General features: G+C 40.6%; 1 protein-coding gene across 1 annotated transcript in view; it reads left to right on the top strand.

Moving 5' to 3' along the window:
• The window catches only part of eys (EGF-like photoreceptor maintenance factor), a 141,193-nt gene that overhangs the window by 105,255 nt on the left and 11,749 nt on the right, over positions 1-24,189 (top strand). The window contains exons 40-42 of the mRNA XM_086122554.1: positions 7,589-7,697; positions 12,838-13,055; positions 23,706-23,878. Coding sequence (XP_085978680.1) covers positions 7,589-7,697; positions 12,838-13,055; positions 23,706-23,878 — 500 coding nt within the window. The remainder of the gene's footprint in view (positions 1-7,588; positions 7,698-12,837; positions 13,056-23,705; positions 23,879-24,189) is intronic.

Here is a 24,189-nt window from a genome sequence, read left to right as displayed (position 1 = left end):
AACCTGACATGCAATGTAGTAGCAAAATACGCAATTTATGATTATATGTTATTGACCTGCAGTCCCCTCATGACCTTGAACAGGATAAGCATTATAGAAAATGAATGGCATGATGGCTCACACCACATGCGGCCACTGCAACTCTGGAACCAAAGCGACATATCCTCCATACAAACAAATCCCACTATAAACCCGGATTAGGGGAAAGTCAGAACTAAAGTAATCACGACTGTAATTAGGGTCCCAATGAATAATGGGCAGATAATTCATTTTGCAATGTGGAGTTTTAATTAGAAAAGGACAATTGATTACCTTTTCTGGCTAGAACAATTGGCACGAGCTATCTTTTGAATTCTCCAAATGGCTTTTAATCACTTCATGATTACGAAAGGAGTAGCATTTATTTTAATGAGGCGCTCATGCTCGTACATTTACACACTGTGACAGAATTGTGAAATGATCACTCGTTTTTTTTTTTACCTGAAAGAACGGAACCCATTTTACAGTTTCTGCCAGTATGAGCAATACTACCTGTATGCTGTATGTTAATTACACATTGTAATATATATATTTTTTTAATGGGCACATACTGTCAGTGCAAATCTGGACCGTGTTTGTCTTCTTTCGGGCGGCAAAACAGGTTGCATTTTGTGCATTTGTGAAGTGAGACATCAAAAGTCCTCCTTGCACATCATTTCTCCTCTTGCACATCCGAAAAGTGTTTTCTCAGGTTGTAACAAAGTTCGCTCACACTGGACGCATCCAAGCATGCCTTTATTGACCTTGTGTTGCACACGACGATACAGTTCCTTGATTGTTTTTCTTTTTCTCTCGCTTTTCTGTGGGAGACTTTTGTGATGCCACCAAAGAACGTTACCAGTCAATATATTAAGGAGACAAAATATGATGAGCTCAAAATGGAACCTCAATGAGGATGAGCGCCATCAAAATTGAACTGATGGAGCTATGATCTCAGATGTTTAATCCAAGCACAGATTGATTCTATTTCTGATTTTTTTTTTCTTAAGAGGGAGGGAAAATGATTTAAAATCCCAAAAAATGGGAGGTTATCCTAAATGTCTTGGTGGTGTTTCATTGATCTCTAGTAGAACTCGGAGACAAATAGCTGAGCTCATTGATTAATCCGATGATGAAAAGGTATGTTCTGGGACTTTAGTCCACATTCTGTAGTCTCCCTCACTAAAGGAACAAGAGCAGCAGCCTGGCACTGCTCACCTTACACACCAACCATCCACGTTTTTACCCTGCTACGCTGTAGAACCTGAACAAATTGCTAATCACATACAGTGTGTTGTACAACTACCAAAACAAATGCTGCACTGTACCAGAACAGTGAGTGAAGTGTTCATTTATGTCGATGAAGTTCAGATAACCGAAGTCCATAGTAGAACAGTAATTTAAGAGCTGTGTTGTGATATGATTGAAAATGATACACGATCATAGTGGGAGTCAAATCTGGTGAATTTCTCTTCCAAGGTGTCGGCTGTCTTCCTCCTACATTTAATGCATGCGACCTATTTACACTCCCTGCTCGCAGGTATGAAACGCCACCGAGAACATTCGCTCTTCCCACAAAGAGAGTGAGGCGCTAAGTGAGCTGCAAATTATGAATTCAACCACTAACAGGTTCCACATTATGGTGTGCTTCTTGTAAGCTTATGAAATATGATTAGAATAATAAGCCTTCATCAGCTGCTCCTAAGTGTTGCAAAGGCTTTCTGCGCAGTGTTTTACTGCCATCTGTCGCCAAAGCCTTCAGATGTATTTTATGCAACGGTAACATTTTAATGCTCGGGTGTTATTATTAATTATCTGTAGGGCACCGTGAAGGAGGCGTGGTCAAAAAGGAGCGTTATGACAACTTTATTAAATACTTCTGTGTCAAGGTGCGGTGCCGAAAATACTCGAATGCAATCCCTAAACAATAGCTTTCATGTGAGAGGCAAAGTGTCTCGGTCGCATGGAATCAGTCACGCGGCAGAGAGCCCAAATGAGGATGGCTGAGATGACAAAAAAAAACAAAGAAAAAAATCAACAACCTATGATTAGAGCATTAGCCAGATGAAGCAATGCATAAGTAATGAGTGAGTGTAAATAATCAGCGCCATATTGTGGTTGTGTGTACTTAGAGAAAATGAAATATTCACACATATTTGTTTGTTTACCTCAAGTGGAGCCGCTGTCGGTCCTGCGAGACGGAACACTGAATGGTGCACAAGGGAAGAAATTACTCTGTGCCTTTTTCTCTTTTGTTTGAGTAATCATGTCTTTGTTGGTGTGCGCTTGTGTTTTTACCCTCAGAGTCCACAACATTAGGAACAGCTGCATGATACGATTTGTTCCAAAAGAACTGCAACAAAACGGTGTCTTTTCAAAGAGGAGAACTCTCGATTTTAGAGTGACACTATTTCAACAGCATGTTTTGGTATTTTAAGATGCATTTTTTGGGGTCTTAATTTCTGTCATGGAATTATTATTTAATATTGTTTTTGTTGTTGTTGTTGTTGCCAATAGTGATGCCATGACACCTTGTTGTCCGTCAAGGGGATTTTATTTTTCTTCCTTCACACATTCACACACATGGACAATATTGGTCCATTCATGATGAACTCTATTCCACATATGCTGCAAATGGCCAATCAATCAAAATAGCACACAACATGACGGCGCAGCAATTAAAATAAAGAATATGAGAGTATCTTTGTCAAGATACAATGCTCACCACAGCTCTTGTATGACACGTCACCGGTTTCTGCAGGTGTACCGACTGATACGACCTGCAAGTGCATGCTTGCATGACGTAGTTGCATGGATGAGGGGAATGAGGAAGATGGGGGTGGTGAGCACCTGCAGGGGAACTATTCTCCTCCGCCATGTGGCTCCTGGATGATGTAAAGAAGTCATCTTCATGAATAGTCATTTGTGCCTTCGAGCAAGACCAATGTAGATGAGCGTGGTGGAGCATCCAAGCGCTCACGAGTGAAGTTGTATCATCATGTTTGCTTAGCGAAAATGCTCTTTGAGTCTCATGGGGTTGCATGTTTGCAACATTCGCAGACGCAATACAAAAAAAAAGATTGAAAGGAAACTGCTCGGACGAGGCTTCCTGTGCACCAAATGGATTCTGGAAATTCTGAAGTGACTTTTTCAAGATGTGAAATGTGCTTGAATTTTGGACGTGGAAGTGCCTTGAAGTGCTTGAAATTATTACTAATATAGACATATACTGTATATACAGTAGCTGACTACTGACTAGTTCACTGGTAGAATGATTAAACATGCACATACAGTATATCTGTACATAGATCTTGTGTGTTTTCCAGTACGGTATTCTCCCTAAGCAATTGCAAAGCATGAATATGTTTGTTTTTGCCAAACTACATTTTTAATCGCACTGAAAACATTTTAACAGGTTTTGGAAAGGATTAAACGTTTTAACAGTGCTGTAATATGATGTGGATAAATATGGGGGGGAAAAAAATATATATATATATTAGGTAATAGGTATAGGTAATATTGTCACTGTCGAAAGCTTATAATAGCATGAAATTCCCCCTTATACATAATAGCATGAAATTCCCCCTTATACATATATATATATATATGTATAAGGGGGAATTTCATGCTATTATATATATATATATATATAGATATAATTCCCCCTTATACATATATATATATATATATATATATATATAATAATAGCATGAAATTCCCCCTTATACATATATATATATATATATATGTATAAGGGGGAATTTCATGCTATTATGTATAAGGGGGAATTTCATGCTATTATAAGCTTTCGACAGTGACAATATTACCTTTGGCACAATGGCAATCGAGTTTCTGATTAAATATGAGTTGCTTTGGTAGGTATTTTTCTTTTCCATTAGTCCCCAAACAGCCCGACACCACACACCACTCCGCTTGACCCGGCACCACACTGCATGGCCTCTCTTGCTTTTTCAACAGCCGTGCGCCTGATGGCAACACGCAGCATGTGAGGTTTCACCGTAACATTTCACATAGCGCGTATCGTCTACTAAAGTCGTGACAGTGATTTCGCCAGCGGCACACAAAGCTCACCGCCATTCAGTCATTCAGAATGAGATCACTGTCATCCATTTAGCCGCGTCGCCGAATCAACTTCAGCGAATCAGCTTGCCTTCTTCACTCTGTGGCGTCCAAAGCCAGGGCCGCCTCCGGCCTCGAGGCGGGAGCCACAACAGTCGGGCCAGAGAAGCAAGGACGCTCCGCTCTGGTGGCTGGAGACCTCTCATTCAAGTGAATGAGACTCAGAGTGTGAAATGAGCCACTTCTCCCAAACTCCGGTGCAAAAATGACAGTGATTCACTGGTGGCTTCTCTGAGAAAGAGGGTGCATGTTGAGTCTGCAGGGGCAGTATGGGGGTGGCACCTCAGTTTGTGATGTGGAAAAGTGAAGACCTAGTCATTTTCTTGGATTGGGAGGGGCTATTGCTTGGACAGGAGGAATGAGAATGAATGCTCCGAAATGGGCGAATGCGGTTCCGATCGATTTAAATGCCCCGAGAAGACATCTCAGCGTGATTGTGAGGAGTGCATTAAGTGAGAAATAAAAGTTGCTATGTGAGCCACTTCACCACCAATGGCTGTAAAGATGTCACCTTTTGGTTCAAATGTATTTAGTCATTCAACAAATCTGTTCAAGATTCTGTCAGGACACTGCCCAACTAGAGCATCCATTGCTCTGTTTTCATTCTTCAACTTGGTTTTGCCTAATAATGATGACATTGCTCAACATATTGCAAATTAAAATTATGTATGTGATTTGTGGTTGATTGCAGAGGGACTTTATTTGTCATAATGTGATGATGTAATACGATCCCCTTTATATTATGAAAAGCTTGCTCAAAGCACCTTTTTAGCATCCAATGAACTTGCTTTCATGGCATCCTATACACAAGGCACATTAACATTATTATGATGACATTAATCCTTGCATATTTGGTAACATTTGTCCTCAGTTGGGTCAGGGGTAACCTCTGTCGAGTTACACCGTGTGCTGATTGTCAGTCAATAGCAAGCGCGCATATAGACAAACAATAATTCACACTTGGACTAAATTTAGTCTTCAGTTAAACTTGCATGAATGGCTTTGGAATTTAAGAGAAGAAAAAAAAAATCCCACACCACTGAATATGAGACAGGCAAGCTAGTCAGTATCCCACACTACTGCCAGGACGTAGAAGTCAAGATGGCGCCCGAGTAGGCAGCCATCGGCAAGTGCTCTCATGAGCCTTGCTTTTTTTGTTGTTTTTGTGTTTGTTTTGTCACTTTGTGTTTGTTGTTACGTCGTGTGGACCTGATGTGGACTTTTTTCAGCATTTTTGGCCACAACATTCATCAAGGAGGAAACTGTGCTTAGTGGTTGCGCCTTATCGGCAGCATGGGTATACCAGCACTGTTTTTGCCTGGGAGGAATGTCGGCGCCATTTGACTGTCGTTGCTGGACAGTCCCGGGGCGCTTGTGTCTTGCGCCTGTTATGGGCAGCATTTTTCACAGCCCCACTTTGTTCAGCGGAGAGATCGGTCCTGTTGAACGGTCTGCGGCTGGATGGATGTAAGGCTTGAGGAGCCGACCATGAGAAGAAAGGAGCGTTAGTGCGGAGCGCCGATGCGGATGTGGAACTGGGAGTCGCGGCTTGGAATTGAAGTGGATTTACATGGGACAGGAGATGTGAGCCAATCTCTTTTTCGTCAATGGACGCTACAGCTTCGTGTTTGCTTTCAAAACTTAGCTTGTAGCAGACGTGTGCACATTTTCAGCATGACGTCTCTGATCCACTGGTGAAAGGGCACTTTGATCCTCTCCTCTTTCATCTATAACTGCTTCAGACAACAACGTTTATGCAGAAAAGTGGTGAAGATTGCACGACTGCCTGTGTCCTATGTGTTGTGTTGTGTTATTTTTGTTATTTTGACTTCAAAATGGCGCCGCGTGAGTGGCTGCCTTTCCAGCAGCTCCTATATTTTGTTTGTTCTACTTCTTCCTTTCATAACTTTGCTGCTGTGAATCGGGAATTTCTCCATTGCGAGACTAATAAAGGTTTTCTTATCTTATTATCTTAGGACTTAACACTCCAAACACATGTCTGTATTGTAAATGCATTTTCCCATTATGTCATAAAATAAACATGACGTGTATTTGTTCATACATGGCGCATAACTCTTTGTAACGATATCAGAGGCATCCACCATCATAATAGATTATCAACGTCAGCGATCGGGGGTTGCCATGGCAATGACATTCATGCAGTCAGCCTTATAACGTCCCATAATGGCGCTATTTGAAGAAAATGTACAAATTATGTTTATTAAATGACTTTGAACTTCTTTAATTACACAGCAAATTTTAATCAGTGGTGGCTTTATGCGTCCCTCAGTGTATTTCTGATGCTTACTTGTAAAAATGTCTATTTTTGAGGGGGGGGGCACATCAGGGTTTTGAGTTGTTTTCTTTTTTTTTCTTTCTTTTTTTTAGTTTGATCTTGCAAAGCATGAACAATATGGATTTGAAGATGTCCCATAATTTATAGATTTATGAAAAAATCACCTGTTGCTGAAACTAAACCTTAATTCATGAATCTTTTAAAATATACTGTATAACATATCATTATTATTATTATTATATTACAATGCAAAAAATAATAATAATCGAAGAAAATATTGACTTGCATCTCTGATATTGAAAAGTCTGTAATGTGTGTTGACCAGTGTTATTTACTTGTGTTATCAGACACAATAAGATTAAAAAGTGCATCGCAACGAGGCACTACTCTGAACACAAGCGTCTTTAAAATGTGTGTGGCATAGTTTGTAGAAGCTCATATATAATGCACACCCCTCTTATTGCATATTATGTACAAATGATGAATGGGAGCACGGGAATCACTTGACTTTGCCAAGCTGTTTTATGACACAAGTAGACCAGCTACTTAACATTGTGACTGCAACATTAATGACTGGTACAAATGTATATTTCCCTTGAGAGGGTCAGATTATAAAATTGTCCCCACGCTCATTAGCTTTATAATGTATATCTGCTTTGTGTCCCCATTTTTTTTATCATTAATTCATCCCGAATGATATAATTAGCACTGTGTTTTGCAGTTATTGGATAGTGGTAACATACTTTGTATTGTACGTGATGACCTCATAAACCGTTGTTGTATCTCAATATCATCCCAAGACTAGAAATTGTTTTAGCATTGGTTTGCCCGTCCTTGGCTTTCGGTTGCCGCTTGGGCTCCAAATGCACCATTGCTCTCTATACCCAATCTAGCAGTGCATAAAGTTTATTGTAAAATAGTGTGTAGTCTCCATGGTCACATTAGTAGCTGCATTATTCCTTCTGCGCTGCGTAATATTTTCATGCATTGCTGGATTTATTGTGCAATATTGTTGGTAGAGCCTTGTCTGACAAACCTCTTCCTATCTTTCTCTCCCCTCTCTCTGCACCCCTCTCTCTCTCTCTCTCTCTCTCTCTCTCTCTCTCTCTCTCTCTCTCTCTCTCCTCTGAACAGATACAATCTGCCCACCAGCAAACAAGCAGGGTCATGTATGATTGAAATAGCAGTAAATAATGGCCCGGCTCATCGTCTCCAGGAGTCTGTGTCACTGCCCATGTCGGAGGTAATGTGACCTCCCTGTACCTTCCACCCCTTGGAGCACCACTTAGGTGTTCTTTATTAACTCATTCACTCCCAAAGACGTTTTTAAACGTCTTTTCAGACTTGGTCCAGAATTGGCTGGTATTGAATGAGTTAATTGGCCTTGTTCATGAACATACATCTTGATAAATGTTTAAACCACAATGTAATCTGGACAGGATCTTATTTTGTCCATACTTAAAATGGTATTGTACGTATAGTTGCAGAAATGCCCCTCTCCAAAAGTTTCAAGGAAAAGAGCTCGATTCAATATTTAAAAGTGTATTAAACTGTTTCAAAATGACTGCTGGGAAAAGCATCTTGAAAACAAGAAAGCTTGTGCCATTCTATGTTGCCTGCACATTATTTTGTGATCGCGCATGGCTGTGACAAATTTTGACAAGTAATGAAAGTAGCACCAGGCTGGTTTTGACCTGCTCATCTAGCTGGTCTGCCTCATTAGTTTGATTAACAGCGCTCATATTTAATTTTAGGTGAATAATGTTCTTTTTCCTTTTCAAAGGCACATAAAGGAGCTTGACCTTCCCGCAGGCTCAATGTGCTGCACCGCCGTTAATGTGATTTATGGTTTTCTAATTTGAGGATGGTTTTTTTGTCTGTGTTCATATTATGTTGCATTATGGATAAAATAGTATTCAATGGTTTCGTAAGATAATAGCTTCTTTTGTTTTGTAACCACGCGTGGAGCTCAAAACACTCATTTTGTTTTCAAACAAATGAATGATTAAGACATTAACCCGTTCCAGACTCCTTCCCAAAATATGGTTTCGGTTGTCATGAGTAAAAACATTATTTTCCAAAATATTGTTGCTGGGCATTACGGTGAACAACTGGTTTGCACATCTTCCTCATAGTCCAGAGGACGTGGGTTTGAATCCGGATTTAGACTTTCCTGTGCGGAGTTGGCATTATTCTTCTATCAGGAAGATGAAAACCGACCCTGAAAAAGGTGACTTGAGGAAGCCTAAAGACAATGTGCCAGCAAAGGGACAGAAGCAGATGGGTTAAATAACATGTTCAAATTAAGAAAAATAAACTTTCAGTACCTCTCCGGGCCCATGGGCATACGCAAAAGATGGGGAAATCCCAGTCCTTCATCTTCGGAAGCTAGCAGAGACTGTGGTCAGCCTTCATTCTATTCATGGAGGTTGGTTGCAGGTGCTTACCTTGGTAGTCAGTCTGGAGAACGCTGGAGAATCTGGTTAGAAGAACAGGGTGAATGACATCTCAAAGCAGGCAGAGAAGGCATCTAGACGACTGTGGCTAAAGAGGAATGATGGTGATGCAATGCAAAGAGCGATGGTGGAACCATAATGATATAAGAGGGGGTGGGCAGAGCTATATTGGGAAGACCCCACGGGTAAAGGGAGCACTTCTAGAATGCTGGTCGTCCACTTAAATCTCTCGGTGATATCACGGGCTCATGAATGAAACACCACTAAAGCAGGGGGTGCCCACTTGTAAACCTGGTGGTGTCTCAAAGTCGTAATCCGACAATTGTGCCCTCAGTTAAACGACGTCTGAAGGGAGTGACTTCTCTGCCAGCCACCCCACATAAATAATAGGAGGTAACTCCTGCCAAGGACTGGGGCTGCAGGAGACTTGTTTTAAAGACGGCATGCAATGCTCTGAGTCCACTTACACACTCATGAATCTTACATTAGTACATGCTTCGGATGGATTCAGCTCATAGACAGGTTAAGCACACTCAAATTGTGATGCGATGACATAAGGGTTACTTCTCAACATGCAGCTCTCGTGGTTCGGAAAGCGCGTTCCCTCGCTCACTCCAAATACATCAAATCAAAACACTCTCAGGAACTGATTTACGGAAGATTTGCTGGAAGCTGTTCTAAAATTATTTTGACATATCGTCTATTCAGCAATGTTATTTTGGATCTAGTGGTGACTTGGAGCCAGACGCCAGCAAGCTATGGTAAAACTTTCTCTCGTATCTGGGTCATATTCGAACAATGTGCCAATTGTCTTTTGCTGGTCTCCCCCAAAGCAGTTTTTGGGACGTACTGCCCCAAGTTTTAAAAACACTGCTATGAAGGACGGGCAAACGAGATGAGTTAAATTAGACAAAATATGACTTTCATGCAGTAGCTGGTTCCACCAAAATTATCGGGGCGATCGATTTATTTTGTGGATCTTAATATATGCAGGGCGGCCCGGTAGTCCAGTGGTTAGCACGTCGGCTTCACAGTGCAGAGGTACCGGGTTCGATTCCAGCTCCGGCCTCCCTGTGTGGAGTTTGCATGTTCTCCCCGGGCCTGCGTGGGTTTTCTCCGGGTGCTCCGGTTTCCTCCCACATTCCAAAAACATGCATGTCAGGCTGATTGGACGCTCTAAATTGTCCCTAGGTGTGAGTGTGGGCGTGGATGGTTGTTCGCCTCTGTGTGCCCTGCGATTGGCTGGCAACTGATTCAGGGTGTCCCCCGCCTACTGCCCGAAGACGGCTGGGATAGGCTCCAGCACCCCCCGCGACCCTAGTGAGGATCAAGCGGTTCGGAAAATGGATGGATGGATAATATATGCATGCTGCTGCGGAACTCTTTGTTGACTTTGTAAACTTTCAAGTGGTGCATTTGTTGTGTTGATGACATCTGATGGCATTAAGCCATCATCTCAAAAGATTATTTGGCCACGCGCCTCATTGCCGCCCTCCATTGCACCTCGGAAGAAACGCCAGCATCAAGTCAGGATGAATGATATTCGAGAGTCGAGGGTTATCATGTTCATAAAAACTCCAATGTGACATGTTCACACTGTTCAGCTCAGGAACATTTCATTCTGTGAAATGCATCAATTCCCACAATGGTATGTTTGTCTATAAAGATGTTTATCGTCAGTGAATGCCTTTTTTTTCTTTTACTGAGACAGACAATACATAGCAATGACTTATTCTGAAAGACGCTGCCAGTGAGATTTATTTTTATTGCTTGTGATATCCTGGCACTCACAACAACACCGCGATGCCAAATAAAGCATCAACTTTCTTATAACGCATGAAATTGGTGATTGGAATTTCAAAGTATAAGCCCACTAAAAATGAGCATTTATCGGTGCTATAAAATATATACAGTATATTCTTTTAATTCACTATTCTCTGTCCGTTTTGAATTGCAAACTTCATAAGCACCTCACTTTCCCACCTTTCTCATTAGTCATCTTAACTAAAAGAAAGATCAGGTAGTCTGGGGATGTCATTCACTTTAATTAACAAAAATCACACACAAGTCAATGAGCGGTACAGTTCCTTTTGATTTGGATTGGATAAACTTTATTGTCAAATGTACTGTATGTGTACCGTACAGCACAGATGAAATTTCTTCCCTCTCAACATAAAATTGAGCATCTTAATGTAAAAACAGGAATGAATTTGTGCTATGCTGTTCAACTATTGTGAAGGAAAAATGGAAAAGAATCTTGAAACATTGGCAAAAAAAAAAAAAAAAAAAAATCTCATTCATCAAAAGTTCGTGTATGAGAAAAATGAGGATGAGATGGTTTGCATTGTTTGATCTTTGACGAAAAGGTTTTGAATATGTGGAGGGGAAGGGCGCAATGGAAAAAAATGACACAGGCCTTTCTTGACAGAAAAAAGAAACAAATGTCACTGCAGCCTATCTTCCATTCAGTATTGTAATTTTTAAGCTTCTAAAGGCTGTATTGAATCCAGTCACAAGAAGGAGTCATGCCATATCACTTATGGCAAAACAAATATCCTTTCAAAGATGAATTTCTTGCGTCTGGGTCATTTCAGGACACCTAGACAATTCGCTGGTGCTGGCATAGCAATTTTTGGGGGTGTTCTAGCCCAAGTTTAATGTAATGCAGGATGGCCAATAAAGACGCGTTAAATCAAAACATGGCTTTCATGTAGTTTTTGGTTCTACCAAAAATATGATGATCTGGACGACAGATTTATTTTCTTTCTCAAGGTGAAAACAATTCAGGCTACTCTACACCCCTTTTTAAGGATGTTGCCAACTGCATGCCAAATCAGTTCCAGTGAGTGAATACGCAATCACTCGTCCAACAACTGCAGGTTTACTACAATTCGTTATTGCAAAAAATTCACACCTCCTGATTTTTTTTTCTTTTTTTTTTTTTTCTTTTTTTGCTTACATACTGTAGCAACCCTGCAATGGCATTTCATAAATTAGGGTTAGAGTTCTGAGCCAGGAAGATATCTGGATGAGCGAGTCAGGGGTGTGGACTTTGCTAGCAAGGAAAGCAGGCGAGTAAGTGACTCAACTTTTGTTTGGAGACGCGTTTGACGACTGAAACTAAAGATGGAAGACATCATCTATTCTAAGTCAACCCGACTCTCATCACCTTAGCGTCAACTACAAAAAAAAAAAAAAAAAATGAAGTAGTTCAGTCCCAAGTACCCGTTCTCACAAATCTATTGTTATGAGCTTCAAACTGATAGCATTGTGGATCATGAGAATAATCGGCGTCTGCAAAAGAGACTCATTTGCTGCTGTCCCTCAAAACCCATATTTCACTGTTTCAGACCACACCTATCCCCATTCACTTTGTCCTCGGGATGAGTGACGGCACACAACACACTAAATAGGACGACTGTTGATTTTTCAAGTTAATTTACTGATGCAAACTTAAAGGCAAGACATAAAACATAATAATGGGAATGTTATTCTAATGGCCAAGTATGAAAAAAATGGACTCCTCAAAAGCCTCCTTTGGAGAAGTTCACAACTCACATCAGTCCAACTGAATAAAAACATCTCTGAATACAATAATTAATGTCCCCATGTAAAATCCATAATTTGTCGAATATGTGACGGAAGTGTTTGCACTCATGTTTTATATACTTTTCCAAACAATATAAATATCAAATGTGTCCATTCCTTGACAAGGATGACTTATTAACCATAATGGACAATTACAGCAACATAAAATGCAATCGCCTACTTCTTCATATCAGCATCAATCTGAAATGTATGACAATAAAGAAGTAACGAAGAGAAGACTAATTAACATCAAGGGTTACACTAGTGAGCTGGATGTAAATGATAGGAGAGGGGAAATGATCTTTTGCTTTTTCGGTTGTTGTTTTGTTTTTTTTGCAGGGAACATTTGGGCCCATTTTTCTTGGGCTTGCGTCCTCCCGTCGGGAATTGCATGACGGGCTTGCAAAAGGAGGATTTATTGGATGTATCCGGCAACTTCAGGTCAACTCAAAGGAGATTTTCCTGGTGGGTGAGGCCGTGAGAGGGAGGAACATCAAAAACTGTGACCCACCTGTTTGCCAGCACCTTCCATGTCGCAACGGAGGGACCTGTGTCAGGTAATTACTCCGTTGCTTTTGCAAGTGAAAGCCACTTTGTAAATCAATACAAAATTCAACTTTGATTAGCACCCAATTATCCACCTCCATCTATTCCATTTGCACACATCTGCGTGTCTTATAACAATAACGCAAAATGTGCGGAGGGAAAAAAAACAATCTCCTCTCTAGATTTCTTGGCACATGCTCCTTCTCAAAGGTTTGTCTAAATCAGTCAAGTCTGTAAATTGCTTGACCCTGCTCCTGAATAACAAAGTAGAACTGCACGCAGTAAAGCACTGACGTCTGCCGAGGCCAAACCATCCTTGTATCTTTCCTTTTCGATGAAACATACAAAGGGAAAAATCCAAATGTGAGAAGATGGTCCACCTGACTTTCTCCATCCACGGCGTAGTACTGCTTCTCTGCCCTCAATTACTTTTAGATCATATATATTTTTTATATACAGACTAAAGTGAGAGGTTTGACATTTATAAACACTTTCGGTAGAATAATAATGAAAATAAAATAATCTCACACTCATGAAGACTCCTGAGGTCGACTGATTGTATTTAACCATTCTCATAAACTGGAACATGTGTTAATTAAAAGAGCACAATTGTCAACTACTTAAAACACTGACAATGGAGCACAAGTTTCAAGATAATTTAATTGCCCAATGGCAAAAAAATAAATAAAATAAAAAATCAGTAAAGCATCACTATTGCCAGCAAATGTATTACACACGCCCGATTTAACCCTGGAGAACCCACGGGGTCAAATGTGGCCCCTATAAATTCTGCTACTCAAATCCTGCCCTTAAATCCCAAAGGGTCAGATTTGGCCCTAATCCTAAATCAGGATTAAAGCATTGAATATTTGAAAAAACATATATTTTGGTGTTCAGTGAACATATACCTGAGGCAGTCAATTAATGTATAATTCATCATTTTCCAAAGAAGAAAAAGGTTATTGGGTTCTCCAGGGTTAAATTTGTCTGAGACCCACCAAAACCTGAAATCACAACTCTGATCAGCATCGTATGATCGATAAATCCCAAATAACGTTTGGTTGAAAAAGCTGTTGAATTTGGTCGGGAGGTAAGAGCAGCATCTTGAGCTTAGGTCTCTCAATAGACTACATATTGTGTAATACAGTTTTGGGATTTCAATTTTGGATTTCCAAAGTGGTTCAGACAATAAATGTTGCTCCATTCCCTTTACACATTCTAAATGTTACTGTGTGTAAGTGCATAGTCTATAGGTGACATGTAACGATGTTATAAAATGACACTATTTTTCGGCCTCACATTTACAAAGAACTTGTCTCATTCCAAAAGCATATAATTTATATTCGAGTGATATTGTATGAGATACTGTGTTCTCAATACCAAAAGGTGAAAGAGTGAGGTGACATTAATTTCCCAAATTGATCTGTAATCTGATTCCATCTGCCTTTGTGTTGAGCCAGCTGAGCTCATCAGAACACGATCACACCTCACTTGCTCGCAATTTTGACCCTCTTTGTTCGTCTGCACAGATGACCTGTGACACTCTTTTCCCCTTGGCTAATCCAGAATATAGGTGCTTTAAATGACTTGTTCATTGTTATGACACTATCTATTAACATTTGCATTTGTTGAACAGGAAATGAAAGCGGGCGCCCTGATTATTGTGATAAGAAAAGGCTCGGAGAATGCCAATTAGGATGTGATGGCTTTGTGGTACTACTGATTTGTCATGTGTTAAAGTGGCGGTCTCGCAATTATCTCAGTCTGATGGATGCACATATGCAGTTTCTTGTACGACACGCACCATACAGGTCAGTCAGAGTTCACAGAGCTCTCTTACTCCTTTGGTTGCACAGCTGTGAGACAATCGGATGACAAGGCCGATTGCGGTTTCACCTGACCAGAGGTTGTTTATTCCATATCAATGTCAAACTGGAGCGTATTCTTTTGTGGGCATCTTTGCATATCAGGCTTTTTAGTAACGTCATTGCAAAATGCCAAAGGCATTCTGATGTCTGACGTGTGACATTTATAAATCTCGTCTTCAATGCATTGGACGCCAAGTCATTATATGTACTGTAAATGAAAACAGAAATACTCTTTGATCTACAAAAATGGTCTCTATGTAAGCAAAATATAATTTCTTCACTGTGATAGTTCAGAAATTTGTCATTTTCTGTTTAAGCATAAATTTGAGTATTTGACGAGATCATGATACTGTGGCTATGTGGTAACTCACAACAGCCAATTTTATTGATCTACAACAGGGTAGCGAGTAAAGTTTGACTCCCACGTCTCCTATCAGTGTGCGTCCTGCTGGGGGACCTGCTGTTGATGTTGGTGCGCTTGTGTGGGCATGCAGCGAGTCTTTTGCAGGAGCAGGTGGCTGCAGCTTTCACTGTTGCTGTCTTTTGTTGGAGCACAATAGCATATTAAAATAAAAAGTCTATAAAAAAACGGAATCTTTCCATGACAATGTAGTACGTTAGTGGTTAGAGCGACTGCCAGGCAGTCAAGGGGTCCAGGTTTGAATCTCCATTGTATTCCATTCCTCCCACACTCGAGAAACATGTGTTTAATTCAATACACTAATTTTGTCACTCATATATGTGAATGTGCATGTGAATGTTTATACATACACTATGTTTGTACCGTAGCACAGGGATGGATAACTGTCGCCTGCACTCTCAGTGGCCTCTTGATTAATTAAAAATATATATAAATAAACTGGGCGGCCCTGTGGTCCAGTGGTTAGCACGTCGACCTCACAGTGCAGAGGCCTCCCTATGTTCTCCCTGGGCCTGCGTGGGTTTTCTCTCCGTTTTCCTTCCACATTCCAAAAACATGCATGGCAGGCTGATTGAACACTCCAAATTGTCCGTAGGGGTGAGGGTGAGCGCGGATGGTTGTTGGTCTCTGTGTGCCCTGCGATTGGCTGGCAACCGGTTCAGGGTGTTCCCCGCCAACTGCCCGAAGACGGCTGGGACAGGTTCCAGCACGCCCCGTCACCCTTGTGAGGATAAAGTGGTTCAGAAAATGGATGGATGGATGGATTTTGTCTTCTGCTTTGTTTTGGGGGGTTTTCTGTGAAAACTGTCTATGTACAGTACATGCATGGAGAAATGCATTATGAAAAATGAAATATGTTAAGAGTGTGTGTTTTGGGCATATTTTATCCATATTTAAGGCACAGCTTTTGTCATACATCTAAATAGGAAGTGTGTGGTCCTATTTGGTCCCTCACTAGTGTTGATGAAAAACTGCCCTCCCCTCCATCATTTTCGTCCCTGCTGTACAGTGACATGTAATTGATCAGTCAGCTTGGATGCGCTCCAGTTACATGTGACCCTAATGAAATCACTTGCTAGAAAAGAGATGTATGGATGATCTTTTGACACGATTGTGTAGGTTCTGAATGTTTTGGACCTTGTCGTCCAGCCTATGAATTGTAAAAATACACAGCATTCTCGCATTTTTATCATCTTGCAAGATCAAAAGCATTGCAACCAGCTAGTGGTTTTTGTTTTTTTAATGGTAATGATGTGCTATTATTTTATCAATTTATAAAGTACAGTTAGGAAAACGGTTCCCAACAACACAGTTTTCTGTTTGTTGCCTGGCAACTTGCTGAGGCAGAGGTCCAGCCATCCACATTAATCTACAGTCTTTTTTTTTTTTTTAGCAATTAGCGGCTATTGCACAAAGCACACATTTGTGAGGTGAACAGGCACTCGCCCTTTGATTTTGCCTACCTCACACAGAGTAGAGCTAAAGTTTTGTACTCTTCAAACTCACAGTTGGCAAGTATAATTTGTGCCTCCTAATAAGATAATTAAGCATATTAACCAGTTGATGTCACACGGTGCCTTCTTCATGTGCTTATTAGCACAATAGTTGTTCTCTGCTAAATATCCACAAAAGCTACTAGGTTATCCCATTTGAGCGTCCGATTGATTCACGAAGTTATGTGTTGTAGAAGATAAGAATGCAGCGAGGAGGAAAAACAGTGAATGTAATGTGCAGCCCGTAAATCCCAAACATTCAGGTGGCTAATTAAATTGCTCCTGGTATTGTTTTTTTTTCTTCTTCTTTTCAGTGTGGCGCTGAAACTAAAAATGAAATTGCTGCCACCACCTTCTCAAAGTGGCACTGATTAGTTGAAACATTTTGTTCGAGTGATTATTCAATTCAATCAATGATCATTTTTCGGGGGGAATCAGACCGAATTGACTTTTAAGAGGAATAATTTTGTCCCCTCTTTGCGGGTTTTGTTACTTATATAGTAAGATGTTTCAGCGGTTATATGGACTTCGTTCAGATCCATCCATCCATTTTCCAATCCGCTTACCCTCACAAGTGTTGTGGGCATGCTGTAGTATGTCGGCCTCACAGTGCAGAGGTTCAGGTTTCGATTCTGGCTCCGGCCTTCCTGTGCTGCTTTTGCATGTTCTCCCCGTGACTGCAGGTTTCCTCCCACATCCCAAAAACATGCATGGCATGTTAATGGAACACTCTAAATTGTCCCTAGATGTGTGTGTGTGTGTGTGTGTGTGTGTGTGTGCCCCACGATTGGCTGGCAACCAGTTCAGGGTGTACCCTTCCTACTGCCCGAGAACAGCGAGCATCGGCTCCAGCACGCCCACGACCCTCATGAGGATACGCGGGTTAGAAAATGGATGGATGGATGTTTTACATATGACAAAAAAGGAGCCAGGTGGAAGGCGATCACCGTAGCACATTCTAAAAGACACAATGCACATTTCTACGTTGCAAAATCTGTTATTTACCCCCACACCGATCCAGTTCAATGGTGCTCGCAGCTTTTGTTATAAACTACATACAATTCATATTGTAGCATTTTCAAATGCACAACACACTTCACCAGGGTTCCCGGCCAGTCGCAGTGTATCTTTTTTTTTTTTTACCCCGACCACTTCCAGTGGTTTGACTTGACAATTAAGAGCGTCATGAAGTTACATCAAACATGACAACAGCATGAAATAAACCTTTCATGGCTGAATAAAATGGGCTCGAAATGCCTATTTATACCTATTGTAAGTCCCCCATCAGAAAGTTTTCACTTTAGGGGCGGTACCGGGTATGCCCAAAGCCTCATGTTGTAGACAGGCTTATTTTTCTTGCCTCCCGCTCTCTCAAATTTTGAATAATATTATCTTATTTGCTCCCTCTTTTTATTTGAGTGGGGGGATAAAAATGAACAATTCAGGGGAATTTTATTTGAAGGCCATATCACCCAGCCTTACGAACTGCACTAGATTAAATTTAGATAAAATGATCAGAAGGATAACTTCATTCTATTTTTGAGAATTCACTGAATGAATAATTCATCATTTGAAAATAGAGAGTGCTGGGGATGTTGCCTCACACAGTAAGTTAAATGTGCAGTCGCTCTAAAATCTTATCAGTATCTATAATGAGGTATGATTGAATGGGCCATTGTCACTGGTCTGTGGATTTCATCAAATACAAATTCCTGTAGGGAAAATGTCACTGATTTAAGCACATTTAATATCCATCGACACTATCATTTTCAAATGGAAACACTCGCAGTCAGCATGCAGCGAGTCACTCACTCGGTAGTACATCAGCTCTCTTTATTTTCCCCATCACAAGGTACTCATGGTTGTTGGCCAAACTTAATGCAAGTGCTGCCTTTCTCCAGGCAGGCACTACTGACAGTGATCGGTAGAGATGCTTTCAAGGAGACACCCGCCCTGCTATTTACTTTTGATTTAAGAACAACAGTTGCCCTTATCGTACAAGCAGGTAAAGCATCACTTTCTTTTGTTTTTCATCAGTGGGACGACCTCTGATGGCTCAAACAATGTATACAAGTAATCAATTGCAATCGATTCATGGATCAATATCTCCAATCGCTGATATAGTGCATGTGAAGGAATTTGAAAACCAGGGTGAGGCCCTGAAACTGAGGCCAGATTTAATCAAAGAGCACATTTTTAGTCCATTTGGTATTTATTCAGGGAAAAAAAAAACAATGAATAGGTTTCATTATCTTAAAAAAAAGCTCAAGGAGAAGAATGTCACATTGGTACGTGTGCATCCTTTGATTTTTTTTTTCTGTGTACAGCCTTTGGAGAAAAACGTTTGGGCACTCGTCTCGATATACACAGAGAGTGGTTGCAAAGAGTGAATAATGTCTGATCCTTTGAGAGTCTATTTTTTTTTTCCTCCTTCCTTAAAGGAATTGCATGTGAGTGATGCTTTGCTTTGACAGTGTGTTTCAAATAACCCCGTCGGAGGTTCAGCAGACATCGCCCTTCGTCACTGCCGGGCAAGCCAAAACTGACTGGACGAGGTCAGGGAAATGTCGTTGAGCCGTCTGCTCAAACAGAAGCCTGAGTACATCAGGTGAATGTGACATATAAATTCAAGTTCTACTTTTATTCCTTGCCACGTATTAAAATTCAGTGAGGGAAGAGCGAAGTGATGTTGAAATGATTTATCCTCCCGCCTTTCGCCGGAGCCCTCAATTGTCATGGTATCCCGCTGTTTGTTTACAATAATGGAGGGCAAGTGTTTCATACCAAAGCAGCTCTTGTCTTTGAATGATATCCACTAGAAACATTGATTCCGTTTCATTTTTAACGAAGGATAATGCGGACTAACTGCTTCTTCCAGATGGCTAGCATGACAGCAGAACCTCATCAGCGACTTCCTGTAGATGAGTGTTTCCATATCAACAAGCACTTGAAAACAAGTGTTCCGTATGTAATTTACTGCGAAAGGCCTTTGCGAAAGGCAGCGTGTCAACACATCTTATTCTTCCTATTCCTCTTATACTGTATGGAGGATACACTGTAAAGAATTTCTCAGTAAAATAGCAGTTGATTACTGGCATCAGGGACACGACTAATTTACTGCCATTATACAGTCCACCTACTGTACGTTTGCGTGCTTTATTTTGAATGACAGTATATTATCAAAGGATAGCAGTGGGTGTGGGAAATTTTACACCATATCTACTGTGATGTATTCTAACAGTATACCACTGTATTTTGGAATTGCAGTAGATCACAAAAGTAGAAAAAAGGCTTTGAAGATGACAGATAGTGCGCCAGTGTGTGTGGCGATGCTCCTGCTGCTGTGGCTTTATTTTTTTTTATTGACAGTGCTTGGTGCTATTCGAACTGAGTCTTAACTGGTAAGCCTCGAACTTGCGTCTCAAACTGGACAGTGATTTTAAATTAGACATGGCATACATCCTGAGCCATGGCCGCTCCATACTTTAGCGTTCCTTGTATATTACTTACATTCTTACGTACATACTGTATATTACATACATTCCTTGTGCTTCGACCTGAAGTCCATTACAGACGCATCCAGCAACATGCTGTAGCTGGTTGAAGTGTACCTGCGATGGCCTATTTCGAGGTATTGATAGGGAGAAAAAAAGTGCAGTGTTGTAAAGATTGATAAATAACTGGTGTTCCCATCTTTGGGTCGAGACTGTTTTGTATTCTACATAACAGCTCGACCTCAATCTTAATAAAGAAGTGGAATGTATTTTCTGTAATACTCTTCTAAACTGTTATATTGCAGTTTGTTATTCGTAACCAAGCATCAACAGTTAATTTAGTTGAGCAATGTTAGCATTGACAGTGCTAATTACTTCCTGACTGACAGAAATGCGACGTCTGACGTCTATGTGAATCACTAAAAAACATTTTAAAGGTTTTTCTATTTTTGCTATAACGTATTTAGATTGTTCTGCAAAAATTGCCTCTATTTCATCATCAAAGTGGCCGACAGAGGCAGATTGAAGCAACTATTTGTTACCACAAAAATCTGATTTGGAGCAGGCCAATTAAAAGTAAAGTGTTTTCAAACTGGCTTCTTCTGCTCAGCGTAGTGCACTCACAAACACAAAGTGGCACGCATGCAGAGCTCCGTTTTGTGGCAATTTATTTGGGCTTCATTTGAGGTAATGCATTTTGTTTCTTTTTTAAGTTTCTTTCTGCACAGCTGGAGGCAAGTGATGTTTTTGCACCAAAAGTCATGAACAGGATTAGTTTTTTTGTTGTTGTTGTTGTTTTCTTTTGTTTAGTCCATTGGTTTGGTCGCTACAATTTTCTCCGGCATGTGGTAAATATGCATTTATTTCATGTTACCAAATGAATATATATATATATATATATATATATATATATATATATATATATATATATATATATATATATACACACACACACACACACACATTTGTATAATTTATTTTTTGTTTGTTTTGGCTCTTTTTAAGATAGTGACCGTGTTACACTGTTAATTCTACATCTCCATGATGTTCCCAGTGGCCAAGGTAATCACGTTTCAGACCTCCATTTGACACAACAGTACGCCAATCTTCCATGGCCACAAAGTTCCTTCGCGTTTCATCCGTGGAAAGACTTGACAGAATGTGAGAAGTGTGAGGGACCACATCAGGATGTGATGGGCTGAGAGGGAACGTACCAGCATCCATCAGGGCTCCAGACTGAGACCAATCTGGGCGCCCAGGCAACCTAATTTCTCAACGGTACACTTAAAAGGAAAGAAAAAAAATAAGAAATTGCACTTGTGCCACCAGCCTTTCGAGGGTTGGAGGAGGAATTGCGTTTCAAATAAAGAACTTTATGTTGACCAGATTGTTAGTCACTCATTTTCCAGTAAATATTAAAATATAGTGTCATCAGTCAATATAAAAATTGTTGAATTTGATGCATTGAAACATTGGCGCGTCTGCCATGGCCGTTCAAAACATAGTGTATGGATAGCATCAAGTAAGAGATTGCCCACATTGAAAGTCAAAGGCAGGATATTTTAAGGCACGCCATACAAACGTATCCTGAAAATAGGGGTGAATTCAGGATGAGAATCATGTGACCTTGCAACGGTGTGGAAATTATGTCAGGCAATCGCAAGATCATCACACTGACACATCGTCCAGTCAAATTGCTCTGTTGACACCTACTGCTCAGAGCTCGACCAGTCGTTTGTTTACTAAGTACGCACGGAAGCTAGTCCCCCACCATCACCCCCTCCCTCATACATTCCCTTGTTTCACCGTCTTCATTGTTTATGTCTTGTGACCTGTTGTAACTGTCATATGCTTGTGCAGGAGTTTTTTGCCTCACTCAAATTATCCTCAAATGAGGGTAGTTCGAGCGTGGGGGTTTTTTTCTCCCCCTGTCCCTCCCTTGTTTCTGACTTTTGGGTTGAGTGAACGCTGGCGCGTTTTGGCTGCCGCTGCTCAACCCGTATTGTTTTGTGTTTTTTGTTATTGTAAAGTGTCCTTGGGTGTCTTGAAAGGCGCTTATAAATAAAATCTATTATTATTATTATTATTACTAGTCGGAAATGCATGATATGTCCTCATACAGTTTATTACAGTGGCATACAAGCACTTTTGTAGCTCATTTCTCAATGATTGACATGCAACTTACTGTTACCCGATTCTTAGAGCTCATCAGATGACATTCGAACAAATGTACCGGTACCTGTTTACTGGAAGGCACAATTGATCTTTGTGACAAATTTACATCTGTGATATTTAGAAATTAATGTGCAGTACTGCAGTAGCGAAAGTATGCGGCTGTGTATCACTGCATCTTACAAATGGGCGTTAATAATCCTTTCTTCGGTAGAAGACTCAGTCATGTCTAACAATGCACTACGCAGTTGACAGAATGTAAATATTTCATTTCTGGAAGCCACTTTCTCAAGGAGCAAAAACACACCCTGCAGAGTTGCTGCACCAAGCACATGATTAATTTATGGGCCTGAAACTCACCAGTTCCTCCTCTATCTGTGACTGGAAACCTTTGGTACATGTCTCTTCTGCCACCATATTACTTTGACTGTTGGTTTGTCTTATTGCCAAGCAAGGACTATTCAGTGCGAAAGGACGAATGATGTGGTCGTGTATATACAGATCCAGACAACCAGAACGATTGTTTTCACCCATTGGCTTTGCTGGTTTGTGTGTTAGTGAGCGGGATTACTAAAGATATACACAATGTATTTGCATGAAACACGCATTCGGTACAATAGGTAGGACATGTGCTTTGCGTGAATCTGTTATATTTTGGTCTACGTCTGAATACAAGTGAGGATAAGGGAATTAATTTTCTCTCATGTTTGCCGACAACTTTTGTGAACCTTCAACAACCCCGCCAAGAATGAAAATTATTATTCTTCATCGTCTTATTCACACTCTCTCTTACTGGATCCAGAATGTGATGGCAACCGTGACAATATTAGGCTGTGTACACTGTAAAAAAAACACCAACTTTTTGGGTGTTTATTCTACTTTGACAACGCCCCAATAACTACTGTATAACTGGGAATTGTGTTTTTTTTTTTTTTTTTTTTTTTGCTAACAGGTATATATTTCAACTATTCTTTGTCTTTAATTCTTTCTTTAATATACAGAGTACAATATTTCCATCTTGGTGGAAAAGTGTGCTCTGCTCTTCTACTATGTGCATGTTACGTGTTGCTTAAATTCATCCAAGTGTGTATCTGGAGACACGCAGTTTCCAAGCATTATAGCCAGTCCCATGTATCACACACACATCTGCACATGATGTTTCAGCTCTTGGTTTAATTACAATATGTGTCCTTGTGTGTCTGCACCATTCTAGCGATGCAGAGGACTGGTTCTGCAAGTGCCCCCCACTTTACGCTGGCCAGCTGTGCCAGTTTATGACCTGTGACCGCAACCCCTGCAGTCACGGGGCAACATGCATGCCAAAGTCGCCACTGGAGGCAGTTTGTCTTTGTCCTTATGGAAGACAAGGCCTACTTTGTGAGGAAGGTAAGTCGACTTCAATAACAAGATTCAAAAGACAGAAACTCGGTCGTATGCGTGCCAGGCTTGTAGTTGGTACTGTCATTTTGTGAATGCACAGCCATTGGTCTTTACTTCTTACATCCACAGCCAACTGTTTTTCAGCGTCTAGACAAGTGCCCAAGCTGAAAACCGTTAGATTTGCTATTTTGGTCTCCAAAATGCAGCTGTTGTGTGAACAAACGCCCAAAATGGGGCCCATTTTCAGTTTTCAGTTAAGAACGATGCCCCTAAAACAGCCCCTTTTCACAGCACTCGCATCAGAGCAATGTAGATTT

Source organism: Hippocampus guttulatus, chromosome 10, assembly GCF_054856545.1.
Source record: "Hippocampus guttulatus isolate MCC_2025c chromosome 10, RoL_Hgut_1.0, whole genome shotgun sequence".
Lineage (NCBI taxonomy): Eukaryota > Metazoa > Chordata > Actinopteri > Syngnathiformes > Syngnathidae > Hippocampus > Hippocampus guttulatus.
This window is presented reverse-complemented; position numbering and strand designations above follow the sequence as displayed.